Below are 20,117 nucleotides of genomic sequence, written 5' to 3' on the forward strand. Positions count from 1 at the left end.
AACTGCACCCCACCTCTTCCCCTCACTGGTGCTGAAAAGCTTTTATTATCGAAACCATGAATGTAAGTACAGAGCAGCACACCCCCGAATCAGTATCGGGTGCTCTGCAGTGCACCCCTTCTCCACTCACTCACTGCTGCTGATCTTCTAACAAGAGGCTCTCTGCCCTCCGATATAGTTCAGGACTCATTATTCAGGTAAAGCTCTCCTCACCAGCAGATCCTCGATGATCATCTTTCTACTCCTAAGCTGTGTTTTAAATATTTTGTTGTCCATTCTTTACATCAGTGGCACATAATATTGAATCAATTAAGTAAAATTATGAATTACCATGTCTTTCAGGGTGGCGTTAATACCAGCGTGCGTCATGGTGGAATATATGTGAAAACAATCGTTCCTGGAGGATCAGCTGATAAGGATGGACAGATTCAGAAAGGTACTAGACTTTGGGTTGCTGAGTAGCTCCATATACAGAATAAAGTGATGTGAGTCATACAGAAAGAAGGAGCTAGACGTTACCAGAAATGCAAGGAACCTGTGTGCTGAGCTTACACTGACACAGTTCAAACAAAAACAAAGGGTTAGAAGACAGCGCTGTAGAGCTAGTATCACAAGGTACCTGGGACATAACACAGGCCCCTGCAACCTCTCCTGTCCAGCGGGCCCCTAAACCTCCAGAGGCTTCTCAGCCATTCATTGGGACCCCATTCAGCCCATGACCAATGAGAATCTGTGAGATTTGGGAGACTAAGAGTCCACTTTTCACATTATGCTGGGAAGGCCATGCCATTTACGTTATGCCGCTGCAAGATACCCAGGCATCATAGTGAGGAAGAGCTGCATCCTGAACTTAGTAGCACTAGCGATACCATGCACAGAGGTGAACAGGATCCTCCTTTAAGGATTAAAGTGAGGGTGCAGCACCTGTAGTCAAGGAGATGGAACCAAACCTACAGCAATACAAATCATACCGGAGGAGTGGGTGAGATGGAGCAACCTGCATAGAATGCACTAGCACACATCATGCACCTATATGTGGGAAGGAGGTCCCATCTGTGGTCAGATGCCTGTCTCATAAGGTGCAATTATGAACAACAAGAGATGATGGCCTTGAGTGAAAGACTACACTTGTCTCTGTGGATTCTCTGGAGGGTTATGTGCTTGTATTCCTGATGTTCTCAGAATGAAATGTGATATTTGCTCTTTTTCTGCCTTTTATCTTAGGGGATCGACTCTTGGAGGCCAATGGGTTTAGTTTGTGTGGAGTGACGCACAGACAAGCAGTTGAACATCTTCAGAACACATCTAAGGTTTGTGCTATTGCAATTCAAGGCATTCATCCCTGTGGCTCTACTTTAGCAAAAAGCTATTTTGGATAGCTTATTCCAGTCAATCACAAATCACTGAAAAAAGATTAGGGACCTGTTATGTGGTAGGCCTCCGACATAGATGAGTGCGTCCATGGAGCAAGATAGAGAATAGCTCCTGGTGACTTGCCATATTTACTTATGGAGCCACAGTAGATGACACACAAGTGTGGAGGAGTATCATGTATGGTTGTACGTGGAAGCACGGAAAAGGCACCTTTTTATTTATACAGGATCTTTGAAGAATTTATCTTCTACATTGAAGAGTCTCTTTAATATTTATCTAAGCCCCGTCCTTTATATATATATATATATATATATATATATATATATAACAAATGAGAAACCAATATACATATATTCAAGAGCAACCATTTTATGGTTTAATAGTAAGACTAACCCGATAAAATAATTGAATTCCTCACTTAGAATTAAACACATGTATTTATTGTTGATAACATTACAAGCGAAATTTACAACTGGTGCAAGTTTACAGTTTTGCTGATCCCAGCATATGTATGTTGGGGTTACAGTCACTCATTTTTCCTGTCTGTACCGCCGTGCAAACAATGGCAGTTCTAGAAAGAGTGTTACTCGAATTATAATGTACCTTAAAAAACAAGAGGCGAGAGACATCTGGCAAAACAGGAAATGGTTTGCTTAATGAAACATTACGGCTAGAAAAGCAGTTACAGCACTGGGGTCAAAGGACTGTCTCTCACTGTACATTGAGTTGAGGTGCGCTTTATACATTTTTCTGGATGTAATAGAGTCATAAAAACATTCCTTCCTTGGTGAAAAATGTGAACAGTTGTCAAGGTGTTATACGCACTATTTCAGGTAGGGAATGCAGATGGGTTTTGACTTGGCATGGCACAATGTATGCACAATGTATGCCAGTATGTGTCCAGATGTCAGGTCTGAGGAGTGCGTGGTCACTGCATGTGCTTTGTGTGCGTTGTCCTGATTGGCTAAGTGTACCTAACTACGTGTGGCATCTAGCTTTATTGTGCTTTGGAATGCATGCATCCCTCAGGCTATGTGGACTTTATTGGGGTCAATCTCTGTGGACCATTGTAGTGTTACTGCCTATCTGTGGGATCTGATCTAAGTTTTATGTGTTTGGCTGTTGGTTAAGTGTTACCCCACCTGTGCCCTGTCAATCATTAACCTTCAGGCCTGGGTTGCAGAGCCTGCTTGATCCCATATCTACACACTGGGGTTGACAGATAGTTCATGACAGGGGAATCTAACAGAGGTGATGCAACTTTATACCGGTATAACAATGTAGTTAGTGCATAAAGGTGTCTTGTTGTCGTGCGCATCATCATTGATTAATCCAATATCAACAAGAGAAAATTCATAATTACCTCACATGCAGGGCGAAAACTTCCTAGATGATCAGGGCCATTGTGTTTTTTTGTTTTCTGAAAAAAACCTCTCACTTTGTGTATTGGATTTGAGAAAACAAAAATGTTTATTGACAATATGGTGCTTCTTGGGGAAAAGATCAGAACCTTCATTGGAACTGAAGTGCAGCTGCTCCCCTTAAGGCACAGATCCAAGCTTACTTGGTGGAGATTTCCAGATCTGGTGGGCTGTGGTGGCGGGAGGCATGCTAACACAATGTCACCTTGGCTTTTGAATAGCTCAGCCATTCTCAAAGGCTGATCCACCAGACCAGAGCAAGAACTTACCATAAAGGACCAAAACTCCCTCAATACACAATTCTAGGAATCATGTCACACAGCATGTATATGAAAAAAATATATAATTACTAAAATTAATCTCTTTTATGTGTAAAATAGCTACACAAACCACATGCTCTTTCCAAAGGTTACTCATTACAGTTACTCACTGATACCCAACTGCCACACACACACACACACACACACACGCACACACACATGCTCACTCAAATACATGCCTGCACATGGACATGAAGAGAAGAGACCAGATGACTGATTTAAATCTCGGCGGAAGGGTTACACCGTCGCAACTGTGACAGATATCCCATCATCCAAAATCTAAATACCATAGAAAACAATGGTATTTTAATTTCTGCAGACGGAATAACCGTTACTGTTGCGATGGAGTAACCTCTCTGCTGAGATTTAAATCAGTCCCCAAGTAATTTCCCTCTCAAACGGTGTACACCCATGATACATGGCGCTCATAATAAACTGACAGAGCCCATTATCTTTACTTCTGTATAGTGAATGCACACATGCAGGCACACAACATCCACAAACAAATTGATATAGATTCTAGATATGCAGACAGTGCAATCAAAGAATAATCAATCCGAAAAGACCTTGGGGCACCCATATTCAAAGGCCACCTGACAAATCAGCCCGCATGCTCTATGGCCATCTCCCTTTGGTGTCTGGTTACAAGAAAGAAACATATGAGGAAAACAGAAGTTGAAAGAAAGAAGGAGTGAGCAGGAGAGGGTAGTAGGTGACCATCAAGGGATCAAACCATGAGTGTCTGGCAGAAAGTTAAACATAGTAGACTGTTAGATCTGCTTAACAGGAAGCGCTAGATACCTATGGCCATAAACTGGCACGCATTGTTGTAGGCTTTCGCTGTGGTAATGAGACTGCTGGATTTTGGGCGGCAGCACCACCGAGTATGGGGCACTGTGTGACAACTGCCAGCCTAACCCTTCCGGCAAGCTAGCAGCACCTCACCAGTACCAAAGGTAGAAGTTATTTGTGGCAGCAGTTCGCATGACACTTAAACTCCTCAGGGAAGCCGTGGAGGAACAGATCGTACCCCTTTCTCTCAGATATACAAGTCTCATACAGGCAAAGACAAACAGAAGCAGGACCTTAGCTCAATATATATTTTATTGAAGCAACTGCGTCCTACTTAAAAAGGCATGAATTGCGATTATGAGGATAATGAAACACACCATTATTACAGTGGGGTCCAGGAGAGTGAAACACAGGAACAGTCCCACCCTGTTGTCACAATAGTGTCCCTTATATCTGTAGCTACACTGCTAAGTTTCTACATGAGAGCAATAGCAGTTTTAGCCCTAATCTGCCCATTTAGCCATGGAAATGAAGCCCAATCCCCATACCTGAGTTAGAGGTAACTAAGAGGTCGGTTAGTCTGCTGGCAGTCCTCCCACATAGACAAAGAGGAAGCAGGAGGTTTCCGCAGAATCTGCAATGACATGCAGCATGAGAAGGCAAGCTGGCTGGAAAGTTCCCACTGCCATGTTTTTGGACAGCCTTTTGTTTTATAATAAAACATGTTGGTGTTCTGAGAACTGCTGAGACATGATAATGTGAGGTGTGTGTAAGGTAGACATTGCACTCTCTGGACAGGAAATACCGGTAAACTATTGTGTATAACCTTGGAGTGAACACAGGATGAAATGTCATGGGGAGAATTGAATAATAATTCTGCGTGGAAGGGTCACTAATATAAAATAATAAAACATTGCCACTAAAGTGAAGCCTTGCTAAAATAATAAGAGGAATAAAATGGCAAGTGACTAGTTGAGAGGGCACAGGCCTCAGACCCAAGCTAAAATAAATGTGCCTACATAAAATGCTAAAATAACCTCATGACAGCATATACAGAGACACATAAAATAAACCTGCAGGCTGCACATATACAATCTTCCACAATACAATACAAACATACATCACACACAGTAGGGCAAAGGGACAATGGCATAGAAAGAAGGAAGGCTGCATGGATGCAAGTTTCAAGTTCATTTACTATTTAGACCCTTTGCTCACTAAATAAGATTTCATGTGGAGGGAACTTTGGCAACAATGTCTGACCAATCCTAAGCCTGTTTTTAGCAAACTGGTTTCGACTGAGTGATTAAATATTTCAGTCTCCTTTTGGAATAATCACTTGCTTGCATCAATTCAGTGCTCACTTCGTAGCCGCTCCATCTTTCGCCTCTGCAGTAATCAAACATTTCTCAGATTGTAATTAACCTACATGGATTTTTAGGTCTGGCTTGACAGTACAATTGCCACTGACCTTTTAACATACACTAATATTATTCTACAGTTCTGTGCTTCCACACAAATATATATGCATTCCCGTGCTGTCTGCTTGTAATGCGTCACATTATCATATAACATTACTTTAAATCCCCTCCTATTGCCATTGCCAATGCTTTCTTTATTTGCTGACAAATGCTTCAAAGCAGCTAACCATTGGAATGGCACGATGAGAGCCCTGCTCTGAAAAAATCTGAAAAGTAAGACTTGTTATCAATAGCCAAGCGCGCCTTAATATGGATTCTTGTAGCAATGACAAGAAATTCTCACTGGTAGAAACAAGTGTTTGCACAGAGAATTCTTTGAGTCGGGATTTCATGGTAGAAATTTGCTATATGACAAAATGTGGCTATATGATAAACCATGCCGCGATTTTAAAAAGAAGGGTCTACAGTGATTACTTGCATGAACGCAAATGTGAGGAAGTAAAACAAATCCAGTCAAATAACTGTGCCTGGTTAAAGGACTAAAGGAACTGCTGCAGCGGTGCAAACACAAAGCATATAACTCTTATCGAAGCAGGAACGTGCAAATGAGACATCATAATCAACACATTTGTTATTAGGGTTTCGTAAAAAGAGCACTTCGATGCAACATTAATTAGAATGTAAAGTCTATAAAACGAATGCATCGCGATGCCTTCTGCATACTTCTGTCTCTTAGCCAATACAGAACATTTTACAGATCAGGCCACCTATTCCTTTTTATTGCAATTCACCATGAATAGTGCAAGAGCCCTCGTTTCAAAGCTAAATGCAGCCGATTCATGGTGCATATGAAGCCAGCCTCTTCTAGTAATTGTGTGTTAGTATCTATTGAGCCCGAAGCTCCCATTCCCATTGATATATTTAAAGAGGAGATGTCGGAAGATGGCTGTAGTTCAGCTGCCAGCCTGGCAGGGAAGGCTCCCCATGAGTTATAAAACAAAGAATATCATCCACAGACAAAGCAAGATTATTTTGACTGCTCTGGAGGAGAGACCTTTAATATCAAGGCTCCTTTGTATATTATTTTTAATGAGGGGTACTTAGGGGAGAGCAAAGAGGAGAGGGGATTGGGGACACCCTTGTCTTGTTCCTCTTGTTAGGGTCATCTGATCTGACAATTCGCAATTTTCCTTAGTGTTTGCTTTTGAACAGTTTATGCATAGCTAAGATGAATGTTTTTATTGTTGCCGCCAATCCTATCCTATTTAGCAGTGTTTTTAGAACCCCAACTTGATTCTATCAAACGACTTCTCTGCATCATTAGTGAGAAGGACTAGCCTAGTTTTAGTTTGCCCTACAGTATCCACTCTCTAGCTTTACTGCTGGTGCATAGTATCCATATTAACCGATTTGCACAGAACCCCCCTTTATATGATGTTTTTTTCCTGTTTTATCATTTGACCTTAAGGATCTGTTTAGGCGTTTTCTTGATTGCCCCACCTTGCTCAACGCTCCTGAACCTTATGTTTTCATGCTAGTCTGGGTCCACGGCCATTCTGCTCCCTCCAGGTCAGGCGCGCAACGACCACTGGGCTAAAAGCTCTTCACCCCCCCATTGTGTGTCCTAGCCTGGGCTGCAGTCCATGGGTGCTTGTCGGAGGGGAGATCCTAGACAGAGCACACCTTGAGGAGTGCGTTTAAACAAATTCTTTCTTACCTTAGGAGGGACTTGTTCAGCATCTTGCGCTGCGTCACAGTGTCTTTGAAGGAGGAGATGCAGTCAATAGTGAGTCAAACGATGTTGGTTTATAGACTCCATGGCGGGGCTCTTGCTGTCTAATGCAATCTGCTTTAGCACTCATCATTGTTTTAACAGAGACACAATGATTGCCCATTAACACTGCAATGCCTAAAGCACCTTCTGTACTTGAAAGGCGATCTCTGCCCTCTTGGTAACCAGACTGTTAACCTGAGTCAGTTTTAGCAAAGAAGTCTTAAAATCACAAATTATTTATTTATTATATAACTGCATTTACATAGTGCTTACAACCTATGACAATGGAGTAGCAAGCACTATATAAAGGCAAGCAATAAATAAAGAGTTTTTTTAATGTGTTACATGGCTTTGCAGTGACGATTCATTGTCCATCAGGCAGTCCAGAATGTGTTACCAACAGCATCTTGCATTCTTGGGGGAGTGCTTGTGGTTCTGCTTATATAAAGTCAAAGTATATAAAATGTATAAAATATTAGACTGTGCAAAGCAACTAGGGGTCTGGGCTAAAGTTAGTTTCTGTGGCTGATGTTGTGTGGCACCAGCACTCATTGGTGTGGGCAGGATCGTTTGAAAGATGGTCACAGGAAGGTATTCACTTTACCTGTGTCCTGTGTTCAGTGATCTGAGTAAAATGTACCTGCTGCCTGTTATGTCCCAGAAGGAAGGCCAGCTAATGCTCAAGTGCTGATGTTAGCTGTGAGGCTTTCAGGCTGTATTGGTGTCAGAGTGATGGCTTGACAATAACATCATGCCATACAGTTACTTTAACTGTCACAGTTTGTCTATTCTATTATATTCTAAGCACATGGTTACCCGAATCCAGGTTTCCCAGCACTCGAGGTAGAAGTGAAGGAAGAAAATATGACTAATTATGGAAAGAGATATGTTTTTAACTGCTTCCTCAAACTCAGAAAATTATTTTCACTTCTCAGCTTAAGAGGCAGGGAGTTCCAGAGTTTAGGAGCGAGATATGAAAATGACCATCCACTGCATCTGGCTCTGGTTATTCTGGACACAGCCAGAAGCTCAAGATTATTAGATTTAAGGACCCTACTGGGCTGATTAGGTGTAATCAGCTGATGAAGAACCTTAGGGCCCATCTTATCTTTGGCCCGAGAAGCAAGGCAAATCGCCTTAAACTCAATGGCTTATGGGCAGCCAACAGAGAGTTTTTGGGCAGCAAATGGAGAGTTGTTAATGCTTTCTGAGCGGACTGTGATTTTGGAATGCATAATAAAGTCCGGGCTGCAGTGTTCTGAATAATTTGAGGTTTTCCTATCCCCACCTTAGGACTGCTCAGATAGAGTGAGTTACCATAGTCGGGCGTGATAGAATTAGCCCTTAAATCAGGCGCGGCCCTCCATTAGGGCGGAGGGGCCACACCCCTCCAATCTTTTGCCCCTCATGAAGAGTGTCTTTGTTCAGCCTGACAGACACTCTTCATGTTTAGGTCAGGCAGCTGGGAGCAGACATGCGCGATTTGCGTAGACTCCTGGCTACCTGAGTCGAACTTTGCTGGGCTGAGGAGGTCACAGCTCCTATGTGCGTGACGTCCTTGGCTCAGCAAAGGTTCCTCGATGCCCTCCCCTGGGTGATGAGGAAAGCGTTGCACATTGACTTCAACCTGGGTGCTTCAGGTTTAAGCCCTGAAGCACCCAGGGTGAGTGTCAATCAGTGACACTTTGTCACAGAGTGGGGTGGGGTCAGCAGTCTCACTGACCCCATCCCACTCTGTGACGAGGCTGGGACTGCTGCCTTCCCTCACTGGCTGACCTAAGGCCAGCCAATGAGGGAAAGCAGCAGTCCCAACCCTCCTGGGATCTCGGAGGCTGAAGGTAGGTGTGTGTGTGTTGTGTGATCGAACTTTTTAAATGAATGTTTGGTGCGTGCGTGCATGTTTGAATGTTATGAGTGTTGTTAATGGATGTGCGTGTGTGTGTGTGTGAAAGAATGAGTGTGTGTGATCTTTTAAAATTGATGTATGGTGCGAGCGTGCATGTTTGAATGTTGTGAGTGTTGTTCATGGATGTGCATGCGTGCGTCTGTGTGTGAAAGAATGAATGTGTGTGTGCTTCCCACCCTCCCCCCTCCTATAGCTGCCGGCTGCCACTGCCTTGAATCACTATCATTCAAGGCTCAACCGGGAGCCATCTCAGCCATACAAAGGCAGTGGCAGAGAGCAGCCATTTACTCTGCCCCTCTACCTTATGATAGATCTGCAGCCCAGTTTAGGTAGGATGGGACACGTCCTACAGCAGAGACACACCTATGGTGCAATATTCCACTGTCCAATGTTAAGGGGTTTCTGGGTGCTGACCTCTTATAGTCTACCTCACAGAACACGGTGTGTGTCTCTTTCCTTATCTATTTGGTAGATGAATGTGTGATAAACTACTAAGTGAATCAGCATGGCAGTATGCATAGACAGCAGTTCACTTTTTACACAGGCGAGGAACACTCCATTGTTGAGTCGGAATGACATCTAGGCGAGTACATTAAACTAACCCCAAGCCCCACCCATCATGAAAGCAATGAGGGGGCCTGAAACCACTAAACCTGTTTTTGAGAATTAAACATTCTTAGGTCATATTTATTTTTCAAAAAGGCACACAATCAAAACTTCTTAATATGGACACACTTTAAAATATTTATATTTCATACATTGAAAATCCATGTTAATACAAGACTAGATATAAAATATTCTGTCTGAAATTTCTCAGAATTAGAGTTAACCACTAGGCTGGTCCTTCAAGCACCATCCCTATGAAAAATGTACTTGGTCCCCCTAGATTCCCACTAGCACCCCCACTTAGTACTTGACAAGGCAGTCACAGGCACTTCCCCATACCATGGAGGCCCTTTTGGTCATCCACTAAGTTGAACCCCAAACCACACCAGAGAAAGCTAAAAGTGGATTCCTCTGGCACCCTTTGGAAGATGGATCTGCATATCCAGGCCATATCTTAGTCCCCTGGCACTAGTACCATCTACCAATTCACCCAAAGTTTTAAAGAAGCACCTGTGGGCAGCAAAGATATAGTCACGTTTGGGACCAAATTAAGCCCTTCTGCGCACTGGGGTTCCACTGTCTTTCAGTAGGGAAATAATTAAGGCTGAATCCAGACCCACTGACCTTATAGGGTTTGATGCCAAGATATTTACCCCAAATACAACAAACCAGTGAAGTCTCCCCCCCCACAAAACACACAGATTTCACACTACCGCAAGAAAAACCTAGCTAAGGAGATGCATGGGTAGATCAAGCAAAGAGACCTTTATCTTGCCAAGGATCCACGTGGGAAAGTGGAAGGTGAGCAAATGGGATCAAGGAGGCAGCAGTTAACCAGCGGCGAGAAGATGTGATTCTGAATGCCCCTAGCTTGAGTGCTGATTGCTTTAGGTGGGTTTGCCTTACGTGGGGTCAGGTTTTCCCAGTCTTCGCCACCCGCTTCCTGGCTGCTGCCAAAAATTTGAATTTTCGCACTCAACAGCAAAAATTGCCATTGGACACCACCTCCCTCTACCCGCTGATCCCTGCCAAAATGCCAGTAGCTTCCGCATGGAGCCCCTGTAATTCATGTTTTATTTTTTGCTTTTAAGCCCTGTCCCTCTTTTTCCTTTCCATGTACTGCACCATATTTTGACTTATATCACATCAGCAATAGGCAGTCACCTGGGCTTCAGCACTGTTCATCCTACCCTCTGGTATTGTAGTTACACTCTCCACCTGCCACTTCCTCCTTTCATTCCCCCGTCATCTTCCTTTTTTTTGTTTTTCTCCACTTGCCGCGTTTCACTTATTACAGTTAACTTTCATCTCCTTTTTGTTAACTACCATTGTTACCTTCCATCTATCTGTGCTTCCCTGCTCTTTCTAAACTTACTCACTACAAATGTAGACCAAAAGGACTTGCTAAAATGAGATAAAAGCTATTACTGTAAAGAAGTTCACAACAAAGTTCAAACAGTGAGGAATACGCAGTAGGAGGAAGATGTCCAAGTTGGAGGGGATAAGAAGACAATGTAAATAGAGATAAGAGGTGCATTTGCAGTTCAAAACATGATGAGTCTAGTGTATTGCTGAGCAAAATACAAACAGAAGGGTCAAGACTGGCTAGCGATTAGAAGCATATTTCAGTGCTTGTTTGATTAAACAGCGAAACCCAAAACTGAAGGTAGTCGTGTTTCTAGAGATAATACTGTATACCTAGAAGATATGGATTCCTACACTGTTGAAATTAGTTCCTGCACATGCAGAGAAAAGAGTGGAGCTTTCTCACAAGCAGACTTGTGCTCTGCTAGAGTGGACATCATTTACAGATAGAGTAGACCTTTAGCACAAAAGCAGATGTGTTCCTGCATATATACTGCTGAACCCCTGCATAAACAGAGTAGAGCTCATGCACATATGGAGCAGAGATCCTACAGATATACTGTTGAGTTTCTTTAGACATTGGATTTCTTGCAATGAATCAGAGCAAAGTCTCTGTATAGATAGAGCTGAGCACCTTCACAGCAAGGGGCATGTTGAGTCATGTATTTTGGTGAGCCAGTTTACAGGCTGAACTCAGCTCTTTCAGTGTTCATTCCTAGTTTGTGGTGGTATGAGATACTAGAGACCAGCTCATAATCTGTGGGAGTACCACAGGCCTCTCATCCAGGTTATCCTCTGACACAGTTTGTCTGTCATAGGGACACAGGAGGAGAAGGTGGGAGGGATGATGAGAGGGAAGGGACTGAGGGAAGAAAAATTTGAGAAAGTGCGGTAGAGGGAAGAGATAGAGAATAGTGACAGGCTAGTGAGAGAATATGGGAGTGAGAAAAATGGGAAAAAGAAATTAAATGTGACTGAGAGGAGAAAGAAACAAAGAGTGTAAAATGTGAGACAGCAGAGTGAGCGATGTGCTACAAGGATGCTAAAGCAAACTACTGTACATTCCACTCATTCCCTTTGCTCCCTCCTTCACCAGAAGCCTGACTGTCACCTCGTCAGTGGGTGATGCCACAACTTGAAGTGGATGTTACAGGTACCAAAATTTTGTAATTGGCTGCCATGTTCTAGAACTGTAAAATTGGCATAGTCATTTTTGAAGCTATGTTTCACGTGGGAAATAAAGTATTAACTTTTTGCATAAGTTGGTCTTTTATTAGGATCAGGTATAAAAGTAAGACTTTCTGGTCTCTTATTAAGATCAGGTATAAAAATAGGAATTGACATGTCATTTTTTGGCTTCTGTAAAGTTACATGTTTTATTATAATCTTCACTAAAACATACCATAGGCACATTATGACATTGGCCTCATCCCTAGCACAAAGACTAGGTACTGGGCACGTGACGGCAGAAGTAGAAGCAGCACAAAGTGCTGTCAAACAGAAGTGGTACAAAAAGGACATCAATTGGAAAAGCTTCCCTCCATAAAAAGGCTGATGTCGTTCAGCAGTAGAAATGTGTTTTTCTCTCTCTCTCTCGTACAACAGGTACAAATAGGGCAGGAGAAATGTAAGCTTCATTTCCTTATGGAACAGGTGCAATTAAGGTGGCATCAGTGCATGCTTTCCTCTCTTACATAACATGTATATCCTGGACAGCATCAGTGGAAGCTTCACTACATATTAGGCCCCTACAATACAAGCTTTCTTTTCGCACAGAACAGGCACTTCTTGACAGCAAGAAACATGCATTCTTTGCTCTCAGTATGTAACCATAGTGTAAGCTCCTTCTCCAATTAGAACAGACACAACACGGCAGCTGCATTGCAGACTTTCATCACTGATAGAACATGTATGGTATAGGTTGTAAATTATATACAGTTCTCTGGAGCAAGTGCTAAATCCATTGAAGTGGCTATATGTATGAAAGTGTGGAGGAGTCTGCCACTCTCACTTAAGTGGCATTCTTACAGCACGTGTAGTCACACTTGTTTACTTAAGATGCTGTTAGAAATGCTTCTGAAATATTCTGAAACTTCTGAAGTTGTCAATCTGAGTCCTGCCGTTACCACAACTTCTACTTTTGTCATATCTTGAAGCCTTGCTGCTTTCACTAATAGCCTGATTTAGAGTTTAGCAGATGGGTTACTTTGTCACAAATGTGATAGATATCCCTTCTGCCGTATTACGATTTTCATTGGGAATTATATAATTTTAATATGGCAGACAGTATATTTGTCACGTTTGTGACAGAGTAGCCCCATACGCCAACCTCTAAATCAGGCCCTAAGTCTTTCTTTCAGCACCTTCAGGTCTTAATGCCTCCATGCCCTGCAACTTATGCTCCTGTCACAGCGTGCAACTGTTGCTACTATTACATACTGTCAGTTCCTGCTGCAGTCACACTGAGTACTGCTGTCACTGGATATAACTCATGCCAGTGCCCAGCTTTTTCAGTCTATCATGCACAATGCTGTCATCCACTGCTGATTCAGCTGTCAGTCCTCCTGCAATCACTCCCTCCCCCCAGGCTTGGTTGGATCAGGCAAACCCAAAAGTGAGTGGATGGACGTGTGAAACATAAAGCAGCTCATCTTCAAAGGTAGTGAGAGGGATTTCCTGCAGCAGCCTCAGGCTCCAGTCATTGTTCCCTCAGCAAACAACAGGTCTAGGTGCACCTCTAAACTACTAGCTATTTCTTCCATCTTCCTGTGAAAGATCATCAGGCACCTGTATAGGTAGAACATGAGCTTCCCACCGGCTGATGGTACAGATGTCCACCAGCTGCACTTACAGGAGCCCAATGTGATGTGAGCAGCAGGTTCATGGGCATGCTCACACCTTCCCACATGCATGGGTCTATGTCCAGTTTGCCAAATAGATATCATCATGTGGCGCAATTTAATTCTGCACCAGTGTCTTGTGCTGTTGATGCTTAACAGAGCTTGAGCTTCTTCATAAACATGGCTGCCAATTTACCATGATCCATTTCTGGTGAAGAATGTGCACATATCAATTTCATCCTCTCTAGCCAACTCGCTTTCATTACGAAAAAAAAAATGTGACCGAGTGCAAGTTTGGCCAAGGCAGGTGTCTATATTTTCAAAAGAAAATTAACTTACAGCTCACAAAACAGAAACTGCCTTTATAGTTGTAATTTGCGATAATGGCACTTTCCTCTCACAGCAGCGCATAGCCATTTAAAGAAAGGATTGCAGGACAAAAGACTGTAAAAAAATTAATTAACCCTTTGTATAGTTCCTCAAAAAATAGAAAATACCACAGTAAAGTAAAAAAGACACATCACTATTAATACCTCTTTACATCATTGAGAAATATGTACACATTTTATGTTATCGCATGTTACACTTTACATGCAGATTGACAAAACTGAACTTTATACGAACGGCAATGTAATCAAGGCCCGACCACTAAATAATACCAACACAGCACGTTCAATTTGTATTCGTTCAACTCATTAGACAGCATGGAGAACACAGCATAATGCCTATGGGAAAATATCAAAAGAATATGAGAGTTCACAAGGATTGATGAAGGTGAACTTTTGGAGCATTTTTTACTACAATCTGAAGTCTTAAGCTTTGTATGTACTTCAGCCAAAGAAGATATGGTGCAGTGACTAAGTCAATCTGGTTACCTGGTTTTGAATCCAGAGTGGCACTTGAATAAATATTGTGCAGTTCTGGGCAAATAAATCACTTAATGTGTCATGGTGGTGTAGTTATGTGTAACTGTGTATAATTCAAAGATTCCAGCCTCCCACTTGGTGTATCCAGTCTTGCTTTATCTTCCAACACTCCCCATAATGTGCAATGCTTTGTTGCTCCTCAGCTAAGTTGAACCTCCTTTCATTTTGAGCTCAAATGGAAATGGCAGTGTTAGATTATGTTGGGAAATCCAGATAGAAGCCTCCCCTAATTTCTGACATTTTTATATTAACAACAACACGTGCGCCCAACTTAAAACAATCGCTTCATTCTTGAGCAGCAGGTCTCTTGAGTGTTCACTAACCGTTACTATGGCAGGGGTCACAATTAGACAAAACCTTTGTTCATTAAAATTCACCTTAAAATTCCCTGAGAGAGGGTGTAGCGTACGGGCCAGAGTAGCCGACTTTGGCTGTGATTAACTAGCTTCGAGTCTTGGCGTCGGCTCAACATCCTAAGATTCTGCACAAATCACTTAATCTTCCTTTCTAGCAAAACATGTATAACGTAACTCGTTACTTTCGGGTTGAGTTCGCGCTCTATAAACCCCTCCCAAATTTTTATTATACACTGTTTTTATAATTAAAATATAATAATTTCCTGGTGAAACGCTACAAATTATCTCTTCACTTGAGCCAATTTCGATGAAAAACCAAGTAGAACGAGCATTATAAGGGCCCTCTGAAATTTAGGAAGTTAAGCTTCAGTGGGATGACAAGAGTGAAAATAGGTGCAGCAGGGGTTGTGGCATAGACATAGTTTGTTGGTCTAATAGCACGGTGACTAATTCGGGTAGGGGGTACCCTCGTGCTGGGCGATGAGGTTTGTTTGTATGAAAGCGCTATGAAATATGCACGTATTTATATACTAATGATGGCCAGTTAAGGGTTCTATGAATAGTTGAAGTGTGAGAGTGTACGTAGAGATGAGCGTTGCAAAGATAAACATTTTCGCCCATTGAAGCCAAAGATCTTGGGGTGTCTGCCCCTCATTAGAGGCGACACCATTTCCAAGTTCCCTATCAACACATGTAGGGCTTATGGATTCTGTTACAGTCAGCATAGGCACGTCTGGGTACTTTCATTGAGGGAGGAATGTCAATACCGACTGCTACTGGATGTGGATTTTTGGGGGGTAAATCTGCTAACTTGTGGGTGCACCTGTAATTAGTGGAAAAATACAACGGAGTATTACCACATGTTGCATTTGGGGTGATACTACATATGGGGCAATATTGCACACGTTATTTAAGAAGATGCTAAAAGTATCTAATACAAACTAAAAAAATAGCAGGAAACCTAGGATTGGCATGGATGTTGTCTTCCATGTGACGGTCATTACCATAAACCGCCACTAGAGGAAGCTGTCTGTCCTAAATTCTGCTTGCAAGAACTACAGCCCTGCCTTTTAGAAATATCTCCGTGGACAAGTGACAGTATCGAGAAGAGACCTCTACTGTTATTTAAAACGTTCCTTCACTTACCTATGATTTCTAGATTAATGTGAGTTGCACCTGTATTCTAACAAATACGCACGCAAGTCTTTATTGTTTATATTTTACATTTAATTACCCTTCCCTCTTTTTGTGTCTGAGACGTGGAGCTTGAATTTGTAGATTACCAATCTATCCGTGGTATCCCAGTTGCCTTTTTCAGGAGCCAAAATGGTTGTTTGTGATTTCACAGAAAAACGATTCAATAGAATACCATAACTGGGAAACAATGTCCCCTAAAATGTTTAATGGGAGTTTTCAAAATGAATGGCATTTACCATTTCACCCAAACCAATACATAGAATGCATTTTTGTTCGAAATTGGTTTTTGCATGCTTATTTTTTAAGGTGTAAATACAGTGGTTGCAGGTCTTCCTTTCAGAGGCATTTTTGTTGGAGGGGTTTATTTCAGTGCTATTCTTCAGGAGACATTGTTCAGATTTATATATTTTATACTGTGAAAAAATTACTTCAGATGCTTTTAATTTGCTGACCTCGAGCCCCTAAACACCATACACCCCTGATTCCTCAAACCCCTAAACACCAACAATTCCTGCCCCCTAATAAAAATCTTCACCACAGCTAAACTACACCAATCCCTGAAGCCTAAGCGCCCTTTCTACACTCAAACTCCACCAATCCCAGAAACAAAATAAAACCCTCACTATACCTAAACTACACTCACTCCTGATCCATAAACTGCACCTATCCCTGGCCCTAAAAGCTCTTTCTACCTCTATTCTCCACTTATTCCTGAACAGTAAAGCCCCTCACCTCCCGTAAACTCCACCCATTCCTGACCCAGTGCTTAATTTGTAAAAAAAGAAAAGTGTGAAGGCCCTCATCAGGAGGCCACTGCAGCTTGTACCATCCATTGCCCCTGCCACTACTGACAGTGACAAAACCAACACAACTACTAACCATTACACTCTAACATGTATGACAATTCACACTATTCCAGGCCCCAAAGCTATAAGACTGGCTTGGGTGGCAGGTATTAGTCATTGTTAATGTGTATTCAATTAATAAACAGCTGTTGTGCTCATCCCTAATTAGGCAGACAGCTCCACCATGTGTCATACTATCATAAGTGCCAGTGCTGACATTCAAGTGCCGGTGCCTAGCACTGGAAGCCACAGGCTCAAATTAAGCACTGTCTCAGACCCTAAAAGCCCCTTTCTATGGCTAAACCCCACCCATCCCTGACCCCTTCAAACCGCTCACCTCACCCAACCTGTACCCACCCCTGAACCCTATAAAACCCCTCACTGCCCTTAAGAACCACCCGCCCATGACCCCTAAAAATCCCTCACTACCCATAAACTCTATCCATCCCTGAACCCTACAAATCTCTCCTACATCTAAACTCCACCCATTCCTGAATCCTTAAAACCCCTCATAACCCTGAACTCCTCTCAATCCTGATAGAGCGTTCCGTCCTAATAAATTACTTGTATTTGGACGCTCTTGGGTCGATGAATCTTTTGACCAAGTGGGGCTCTCTTCACCCGAGATTAGTCAATTTAATCAAATCAATAATCAATAACGAACATAAGCAATGCCCTGATCAACATAACATTTCACAATTAATCCAGAAAACATTTCGGCGAACCATGACCTTTCGGCCATGAATAACCACACCAGTTCATTCAAAGTTAATGAATTTATTTCCCTATATTAACAAAGCTAGCACGATATAAATGTGTCTCAACACCAAATGGTATATGTAAATTAACATTAATAGCTGTCCATAACGGCGAAAAGATGCAATCTATGCAGCATTTGAATAACAATGCATTCGATAATAGCAACGCAAACCACTAAAACTATAATCTGCAATGGGCTAATTGCATACATTAGTCAGCATAACAAGGTCTCAAATTGCATCGTGCAACAAATGAATCCTCATCTAACCTCAAATTAGCATCTGCATGTGGGACTTCATGCAAAAAACAATTTAGCAACATTGATTTGGAAAACTCCTAACTAGGGCTCTTATCAAAAATCAGCAGTTGGTTACCTAAAATGAAACACAATGCAATTGTACATTTTCCTTTCATATTTACCAAATTCAATCAGCATTCAAGGAAGTCTTCGTCTCACAGGTACCGGTTTCGATCAGCATGGGACGGGGCAAAGGGGGCAGGGTGGATGGGGCAATTGCCTCACAGCGGCAAGATAAAAGGACAAAACTTCTACTTTATGCAAAGGGGCAGATCAAAGTTAAAGTCTCTAGAGCGAGAATTACTTAAAGTCTCTTCCTCTCGATTAGAGAAAGCATCAAAGTCTCATTCAAATGGCGTCGAACATCAATTGGCATCGTAGAAGATGGCAAAATGACGAGGTCGGCAAGATGGGCCATAATGGCTGCAATGGGCAATAATGTCCTCAATGGGTGCAGTGGGTAATGGCCGCTTTCTTCTTGTGCCCCAGGTTTAAATAATCAACAGTTCAAATCCAGTAGGGTCTTCCATTGGAGGGTTCATAGGTTGGCTTCAAATTGTCCAATCAAAAACAACAATTTACAAGCTTCTACCTAGGCCTACATTATCCTTGGAGTCGGGAACGTAAGTTGCAACATATTTTACCAATTAACTCACTTTCAGAGCTTCCATTGTCTGCACCTGCAGATTGACCTTGGAGCAAAGAAGAAGATGCCAGGCTGGCACGAAACCTTAAAGATAAGCATGTGAACCGATCTCACTGGAAAAGTACAGCTTCAAGCAGGAATACACGTTTTATTAGCACATTAGAAAAACACGAGCATCTAAACCGTGAGACAAGGCAACTAGGCCGAAGCCTCCACTAAAGTTATGCTAAGTTAAAACATTTCAAACAAGCAAATCATGGCACACGTTTACGGTTATGTCAGATTAGTACAATTCTAATACATCACGTTATATAAAGCACGCTTATAAATGTTGGCGAACTACTCTGAGGGCACATTTGTCCCCGTACAATCTTTATTAGTTCGGTTAAAGTCACACTTGATTATTGCGGCACTACGTTTATGCGCTAATAAATGTAAAACCTTCGTTTCTGCGTCATCAATCCCTCCTCTGATGACTATTTGTCATCACACAAAACTATTCCCACAAATTTTATTCCATTAAAATTCTGTCAGTTCTCTTTGCCTTTTAGTTCCCCTTGTTCTTGCCTTGTATTCTTCTGCCATTCTTTTCATCATTTTCTCTTCCTTCCTTCTCTTAATTCTTGCCATGATCATTAGTATTCCCCTCTTTATTCCCCAAATCCCAAAGATGCAAATTAGTACTATTAGCATTCCCTGTATTATTTTTAGTAATATTCCATTCCAAATGCCACCAAGCCAATTTCCCACTGAAGCAACTCCCTTTCCAACCTTCTCCCAAACTCCTGGTTCTTTCAATTCCTTCAAGTCTGCACTCTCTTTTGTTAGATTTGCAAGCATTGTTTTAATCTTCACACTGTTGTCTGGTATATACGTGCAACAGTGACGCGCACCAAGCATTTTGCAAACGCCGCCATCCTTTGCTAAAAGAATGTCTAGGGCAAGCCTGTTTTGAAGAGTCATAGCTCTTTCTGCTGCAAGTTCAGCATCCATCAGGATTATAGCACCTGAAAACTTTGTCAACATGTTATCCACTATAGTAGACAACTTTATATTTTTGATGGAATTCAACACAACTCCCAATGAAGGAATCATGGCTCCAAATATATCTCCTACCACAGCAGCTGCAGTCTCTCTTTTCTGGATACGATGAGATCCAGACGTCTTTGGAATCACCGATAGGTCATCCAGTTGATAAACCTTTGGGAACACTATACCCAAATAACATCTCCCCCACCATCCCTTTGGAAGACGATAATAGGCATTATGCC

General features: G+C 42.2%; 1 protein-coding gene across 1 annotated transcript in view; it reads left to right on the forward strand.

Annotated features, from left to right (window-relative positions):
* The window catches only part of FRMPD2 (FERM and PDZ domain containing 2), a 393,759-nt gene that overhangs the window by 204,158 nt on the left and 169,484 nt on the right, over window positions 1-20,117 (forward strand). Inside the window, exons 23-24 of the mRNA XM_069240896.1 lie at window positions 343-436; window positions 1,225-1,310. Coding sequence (XP_069096997.1) covers window positions 343-436; window positions 1,225-1,310 — 180 coding nt within the window. The remainder of the gene's footprint in view (window positions 1-342; window positions 437-1,224; window positions 1,311-20,117) is intronic.

The sequence above is a fragment of the Pleurodeles waltl genome, chromosome 6, assembly GCF_031143425.1.
Source record: "Pleurodeles waltl isolate 20211129_DDA chromosome 6, aPleWal1.hap1.20221129, whole genome shotgun sequence".
Taxonomy (NCBI): domain Eukaryota; kingdom Metazoa; phylum Chordata; class Amphibia; order Caudata; family Salamandridae; genus Pleurodeles; species Pleurodeles waltl.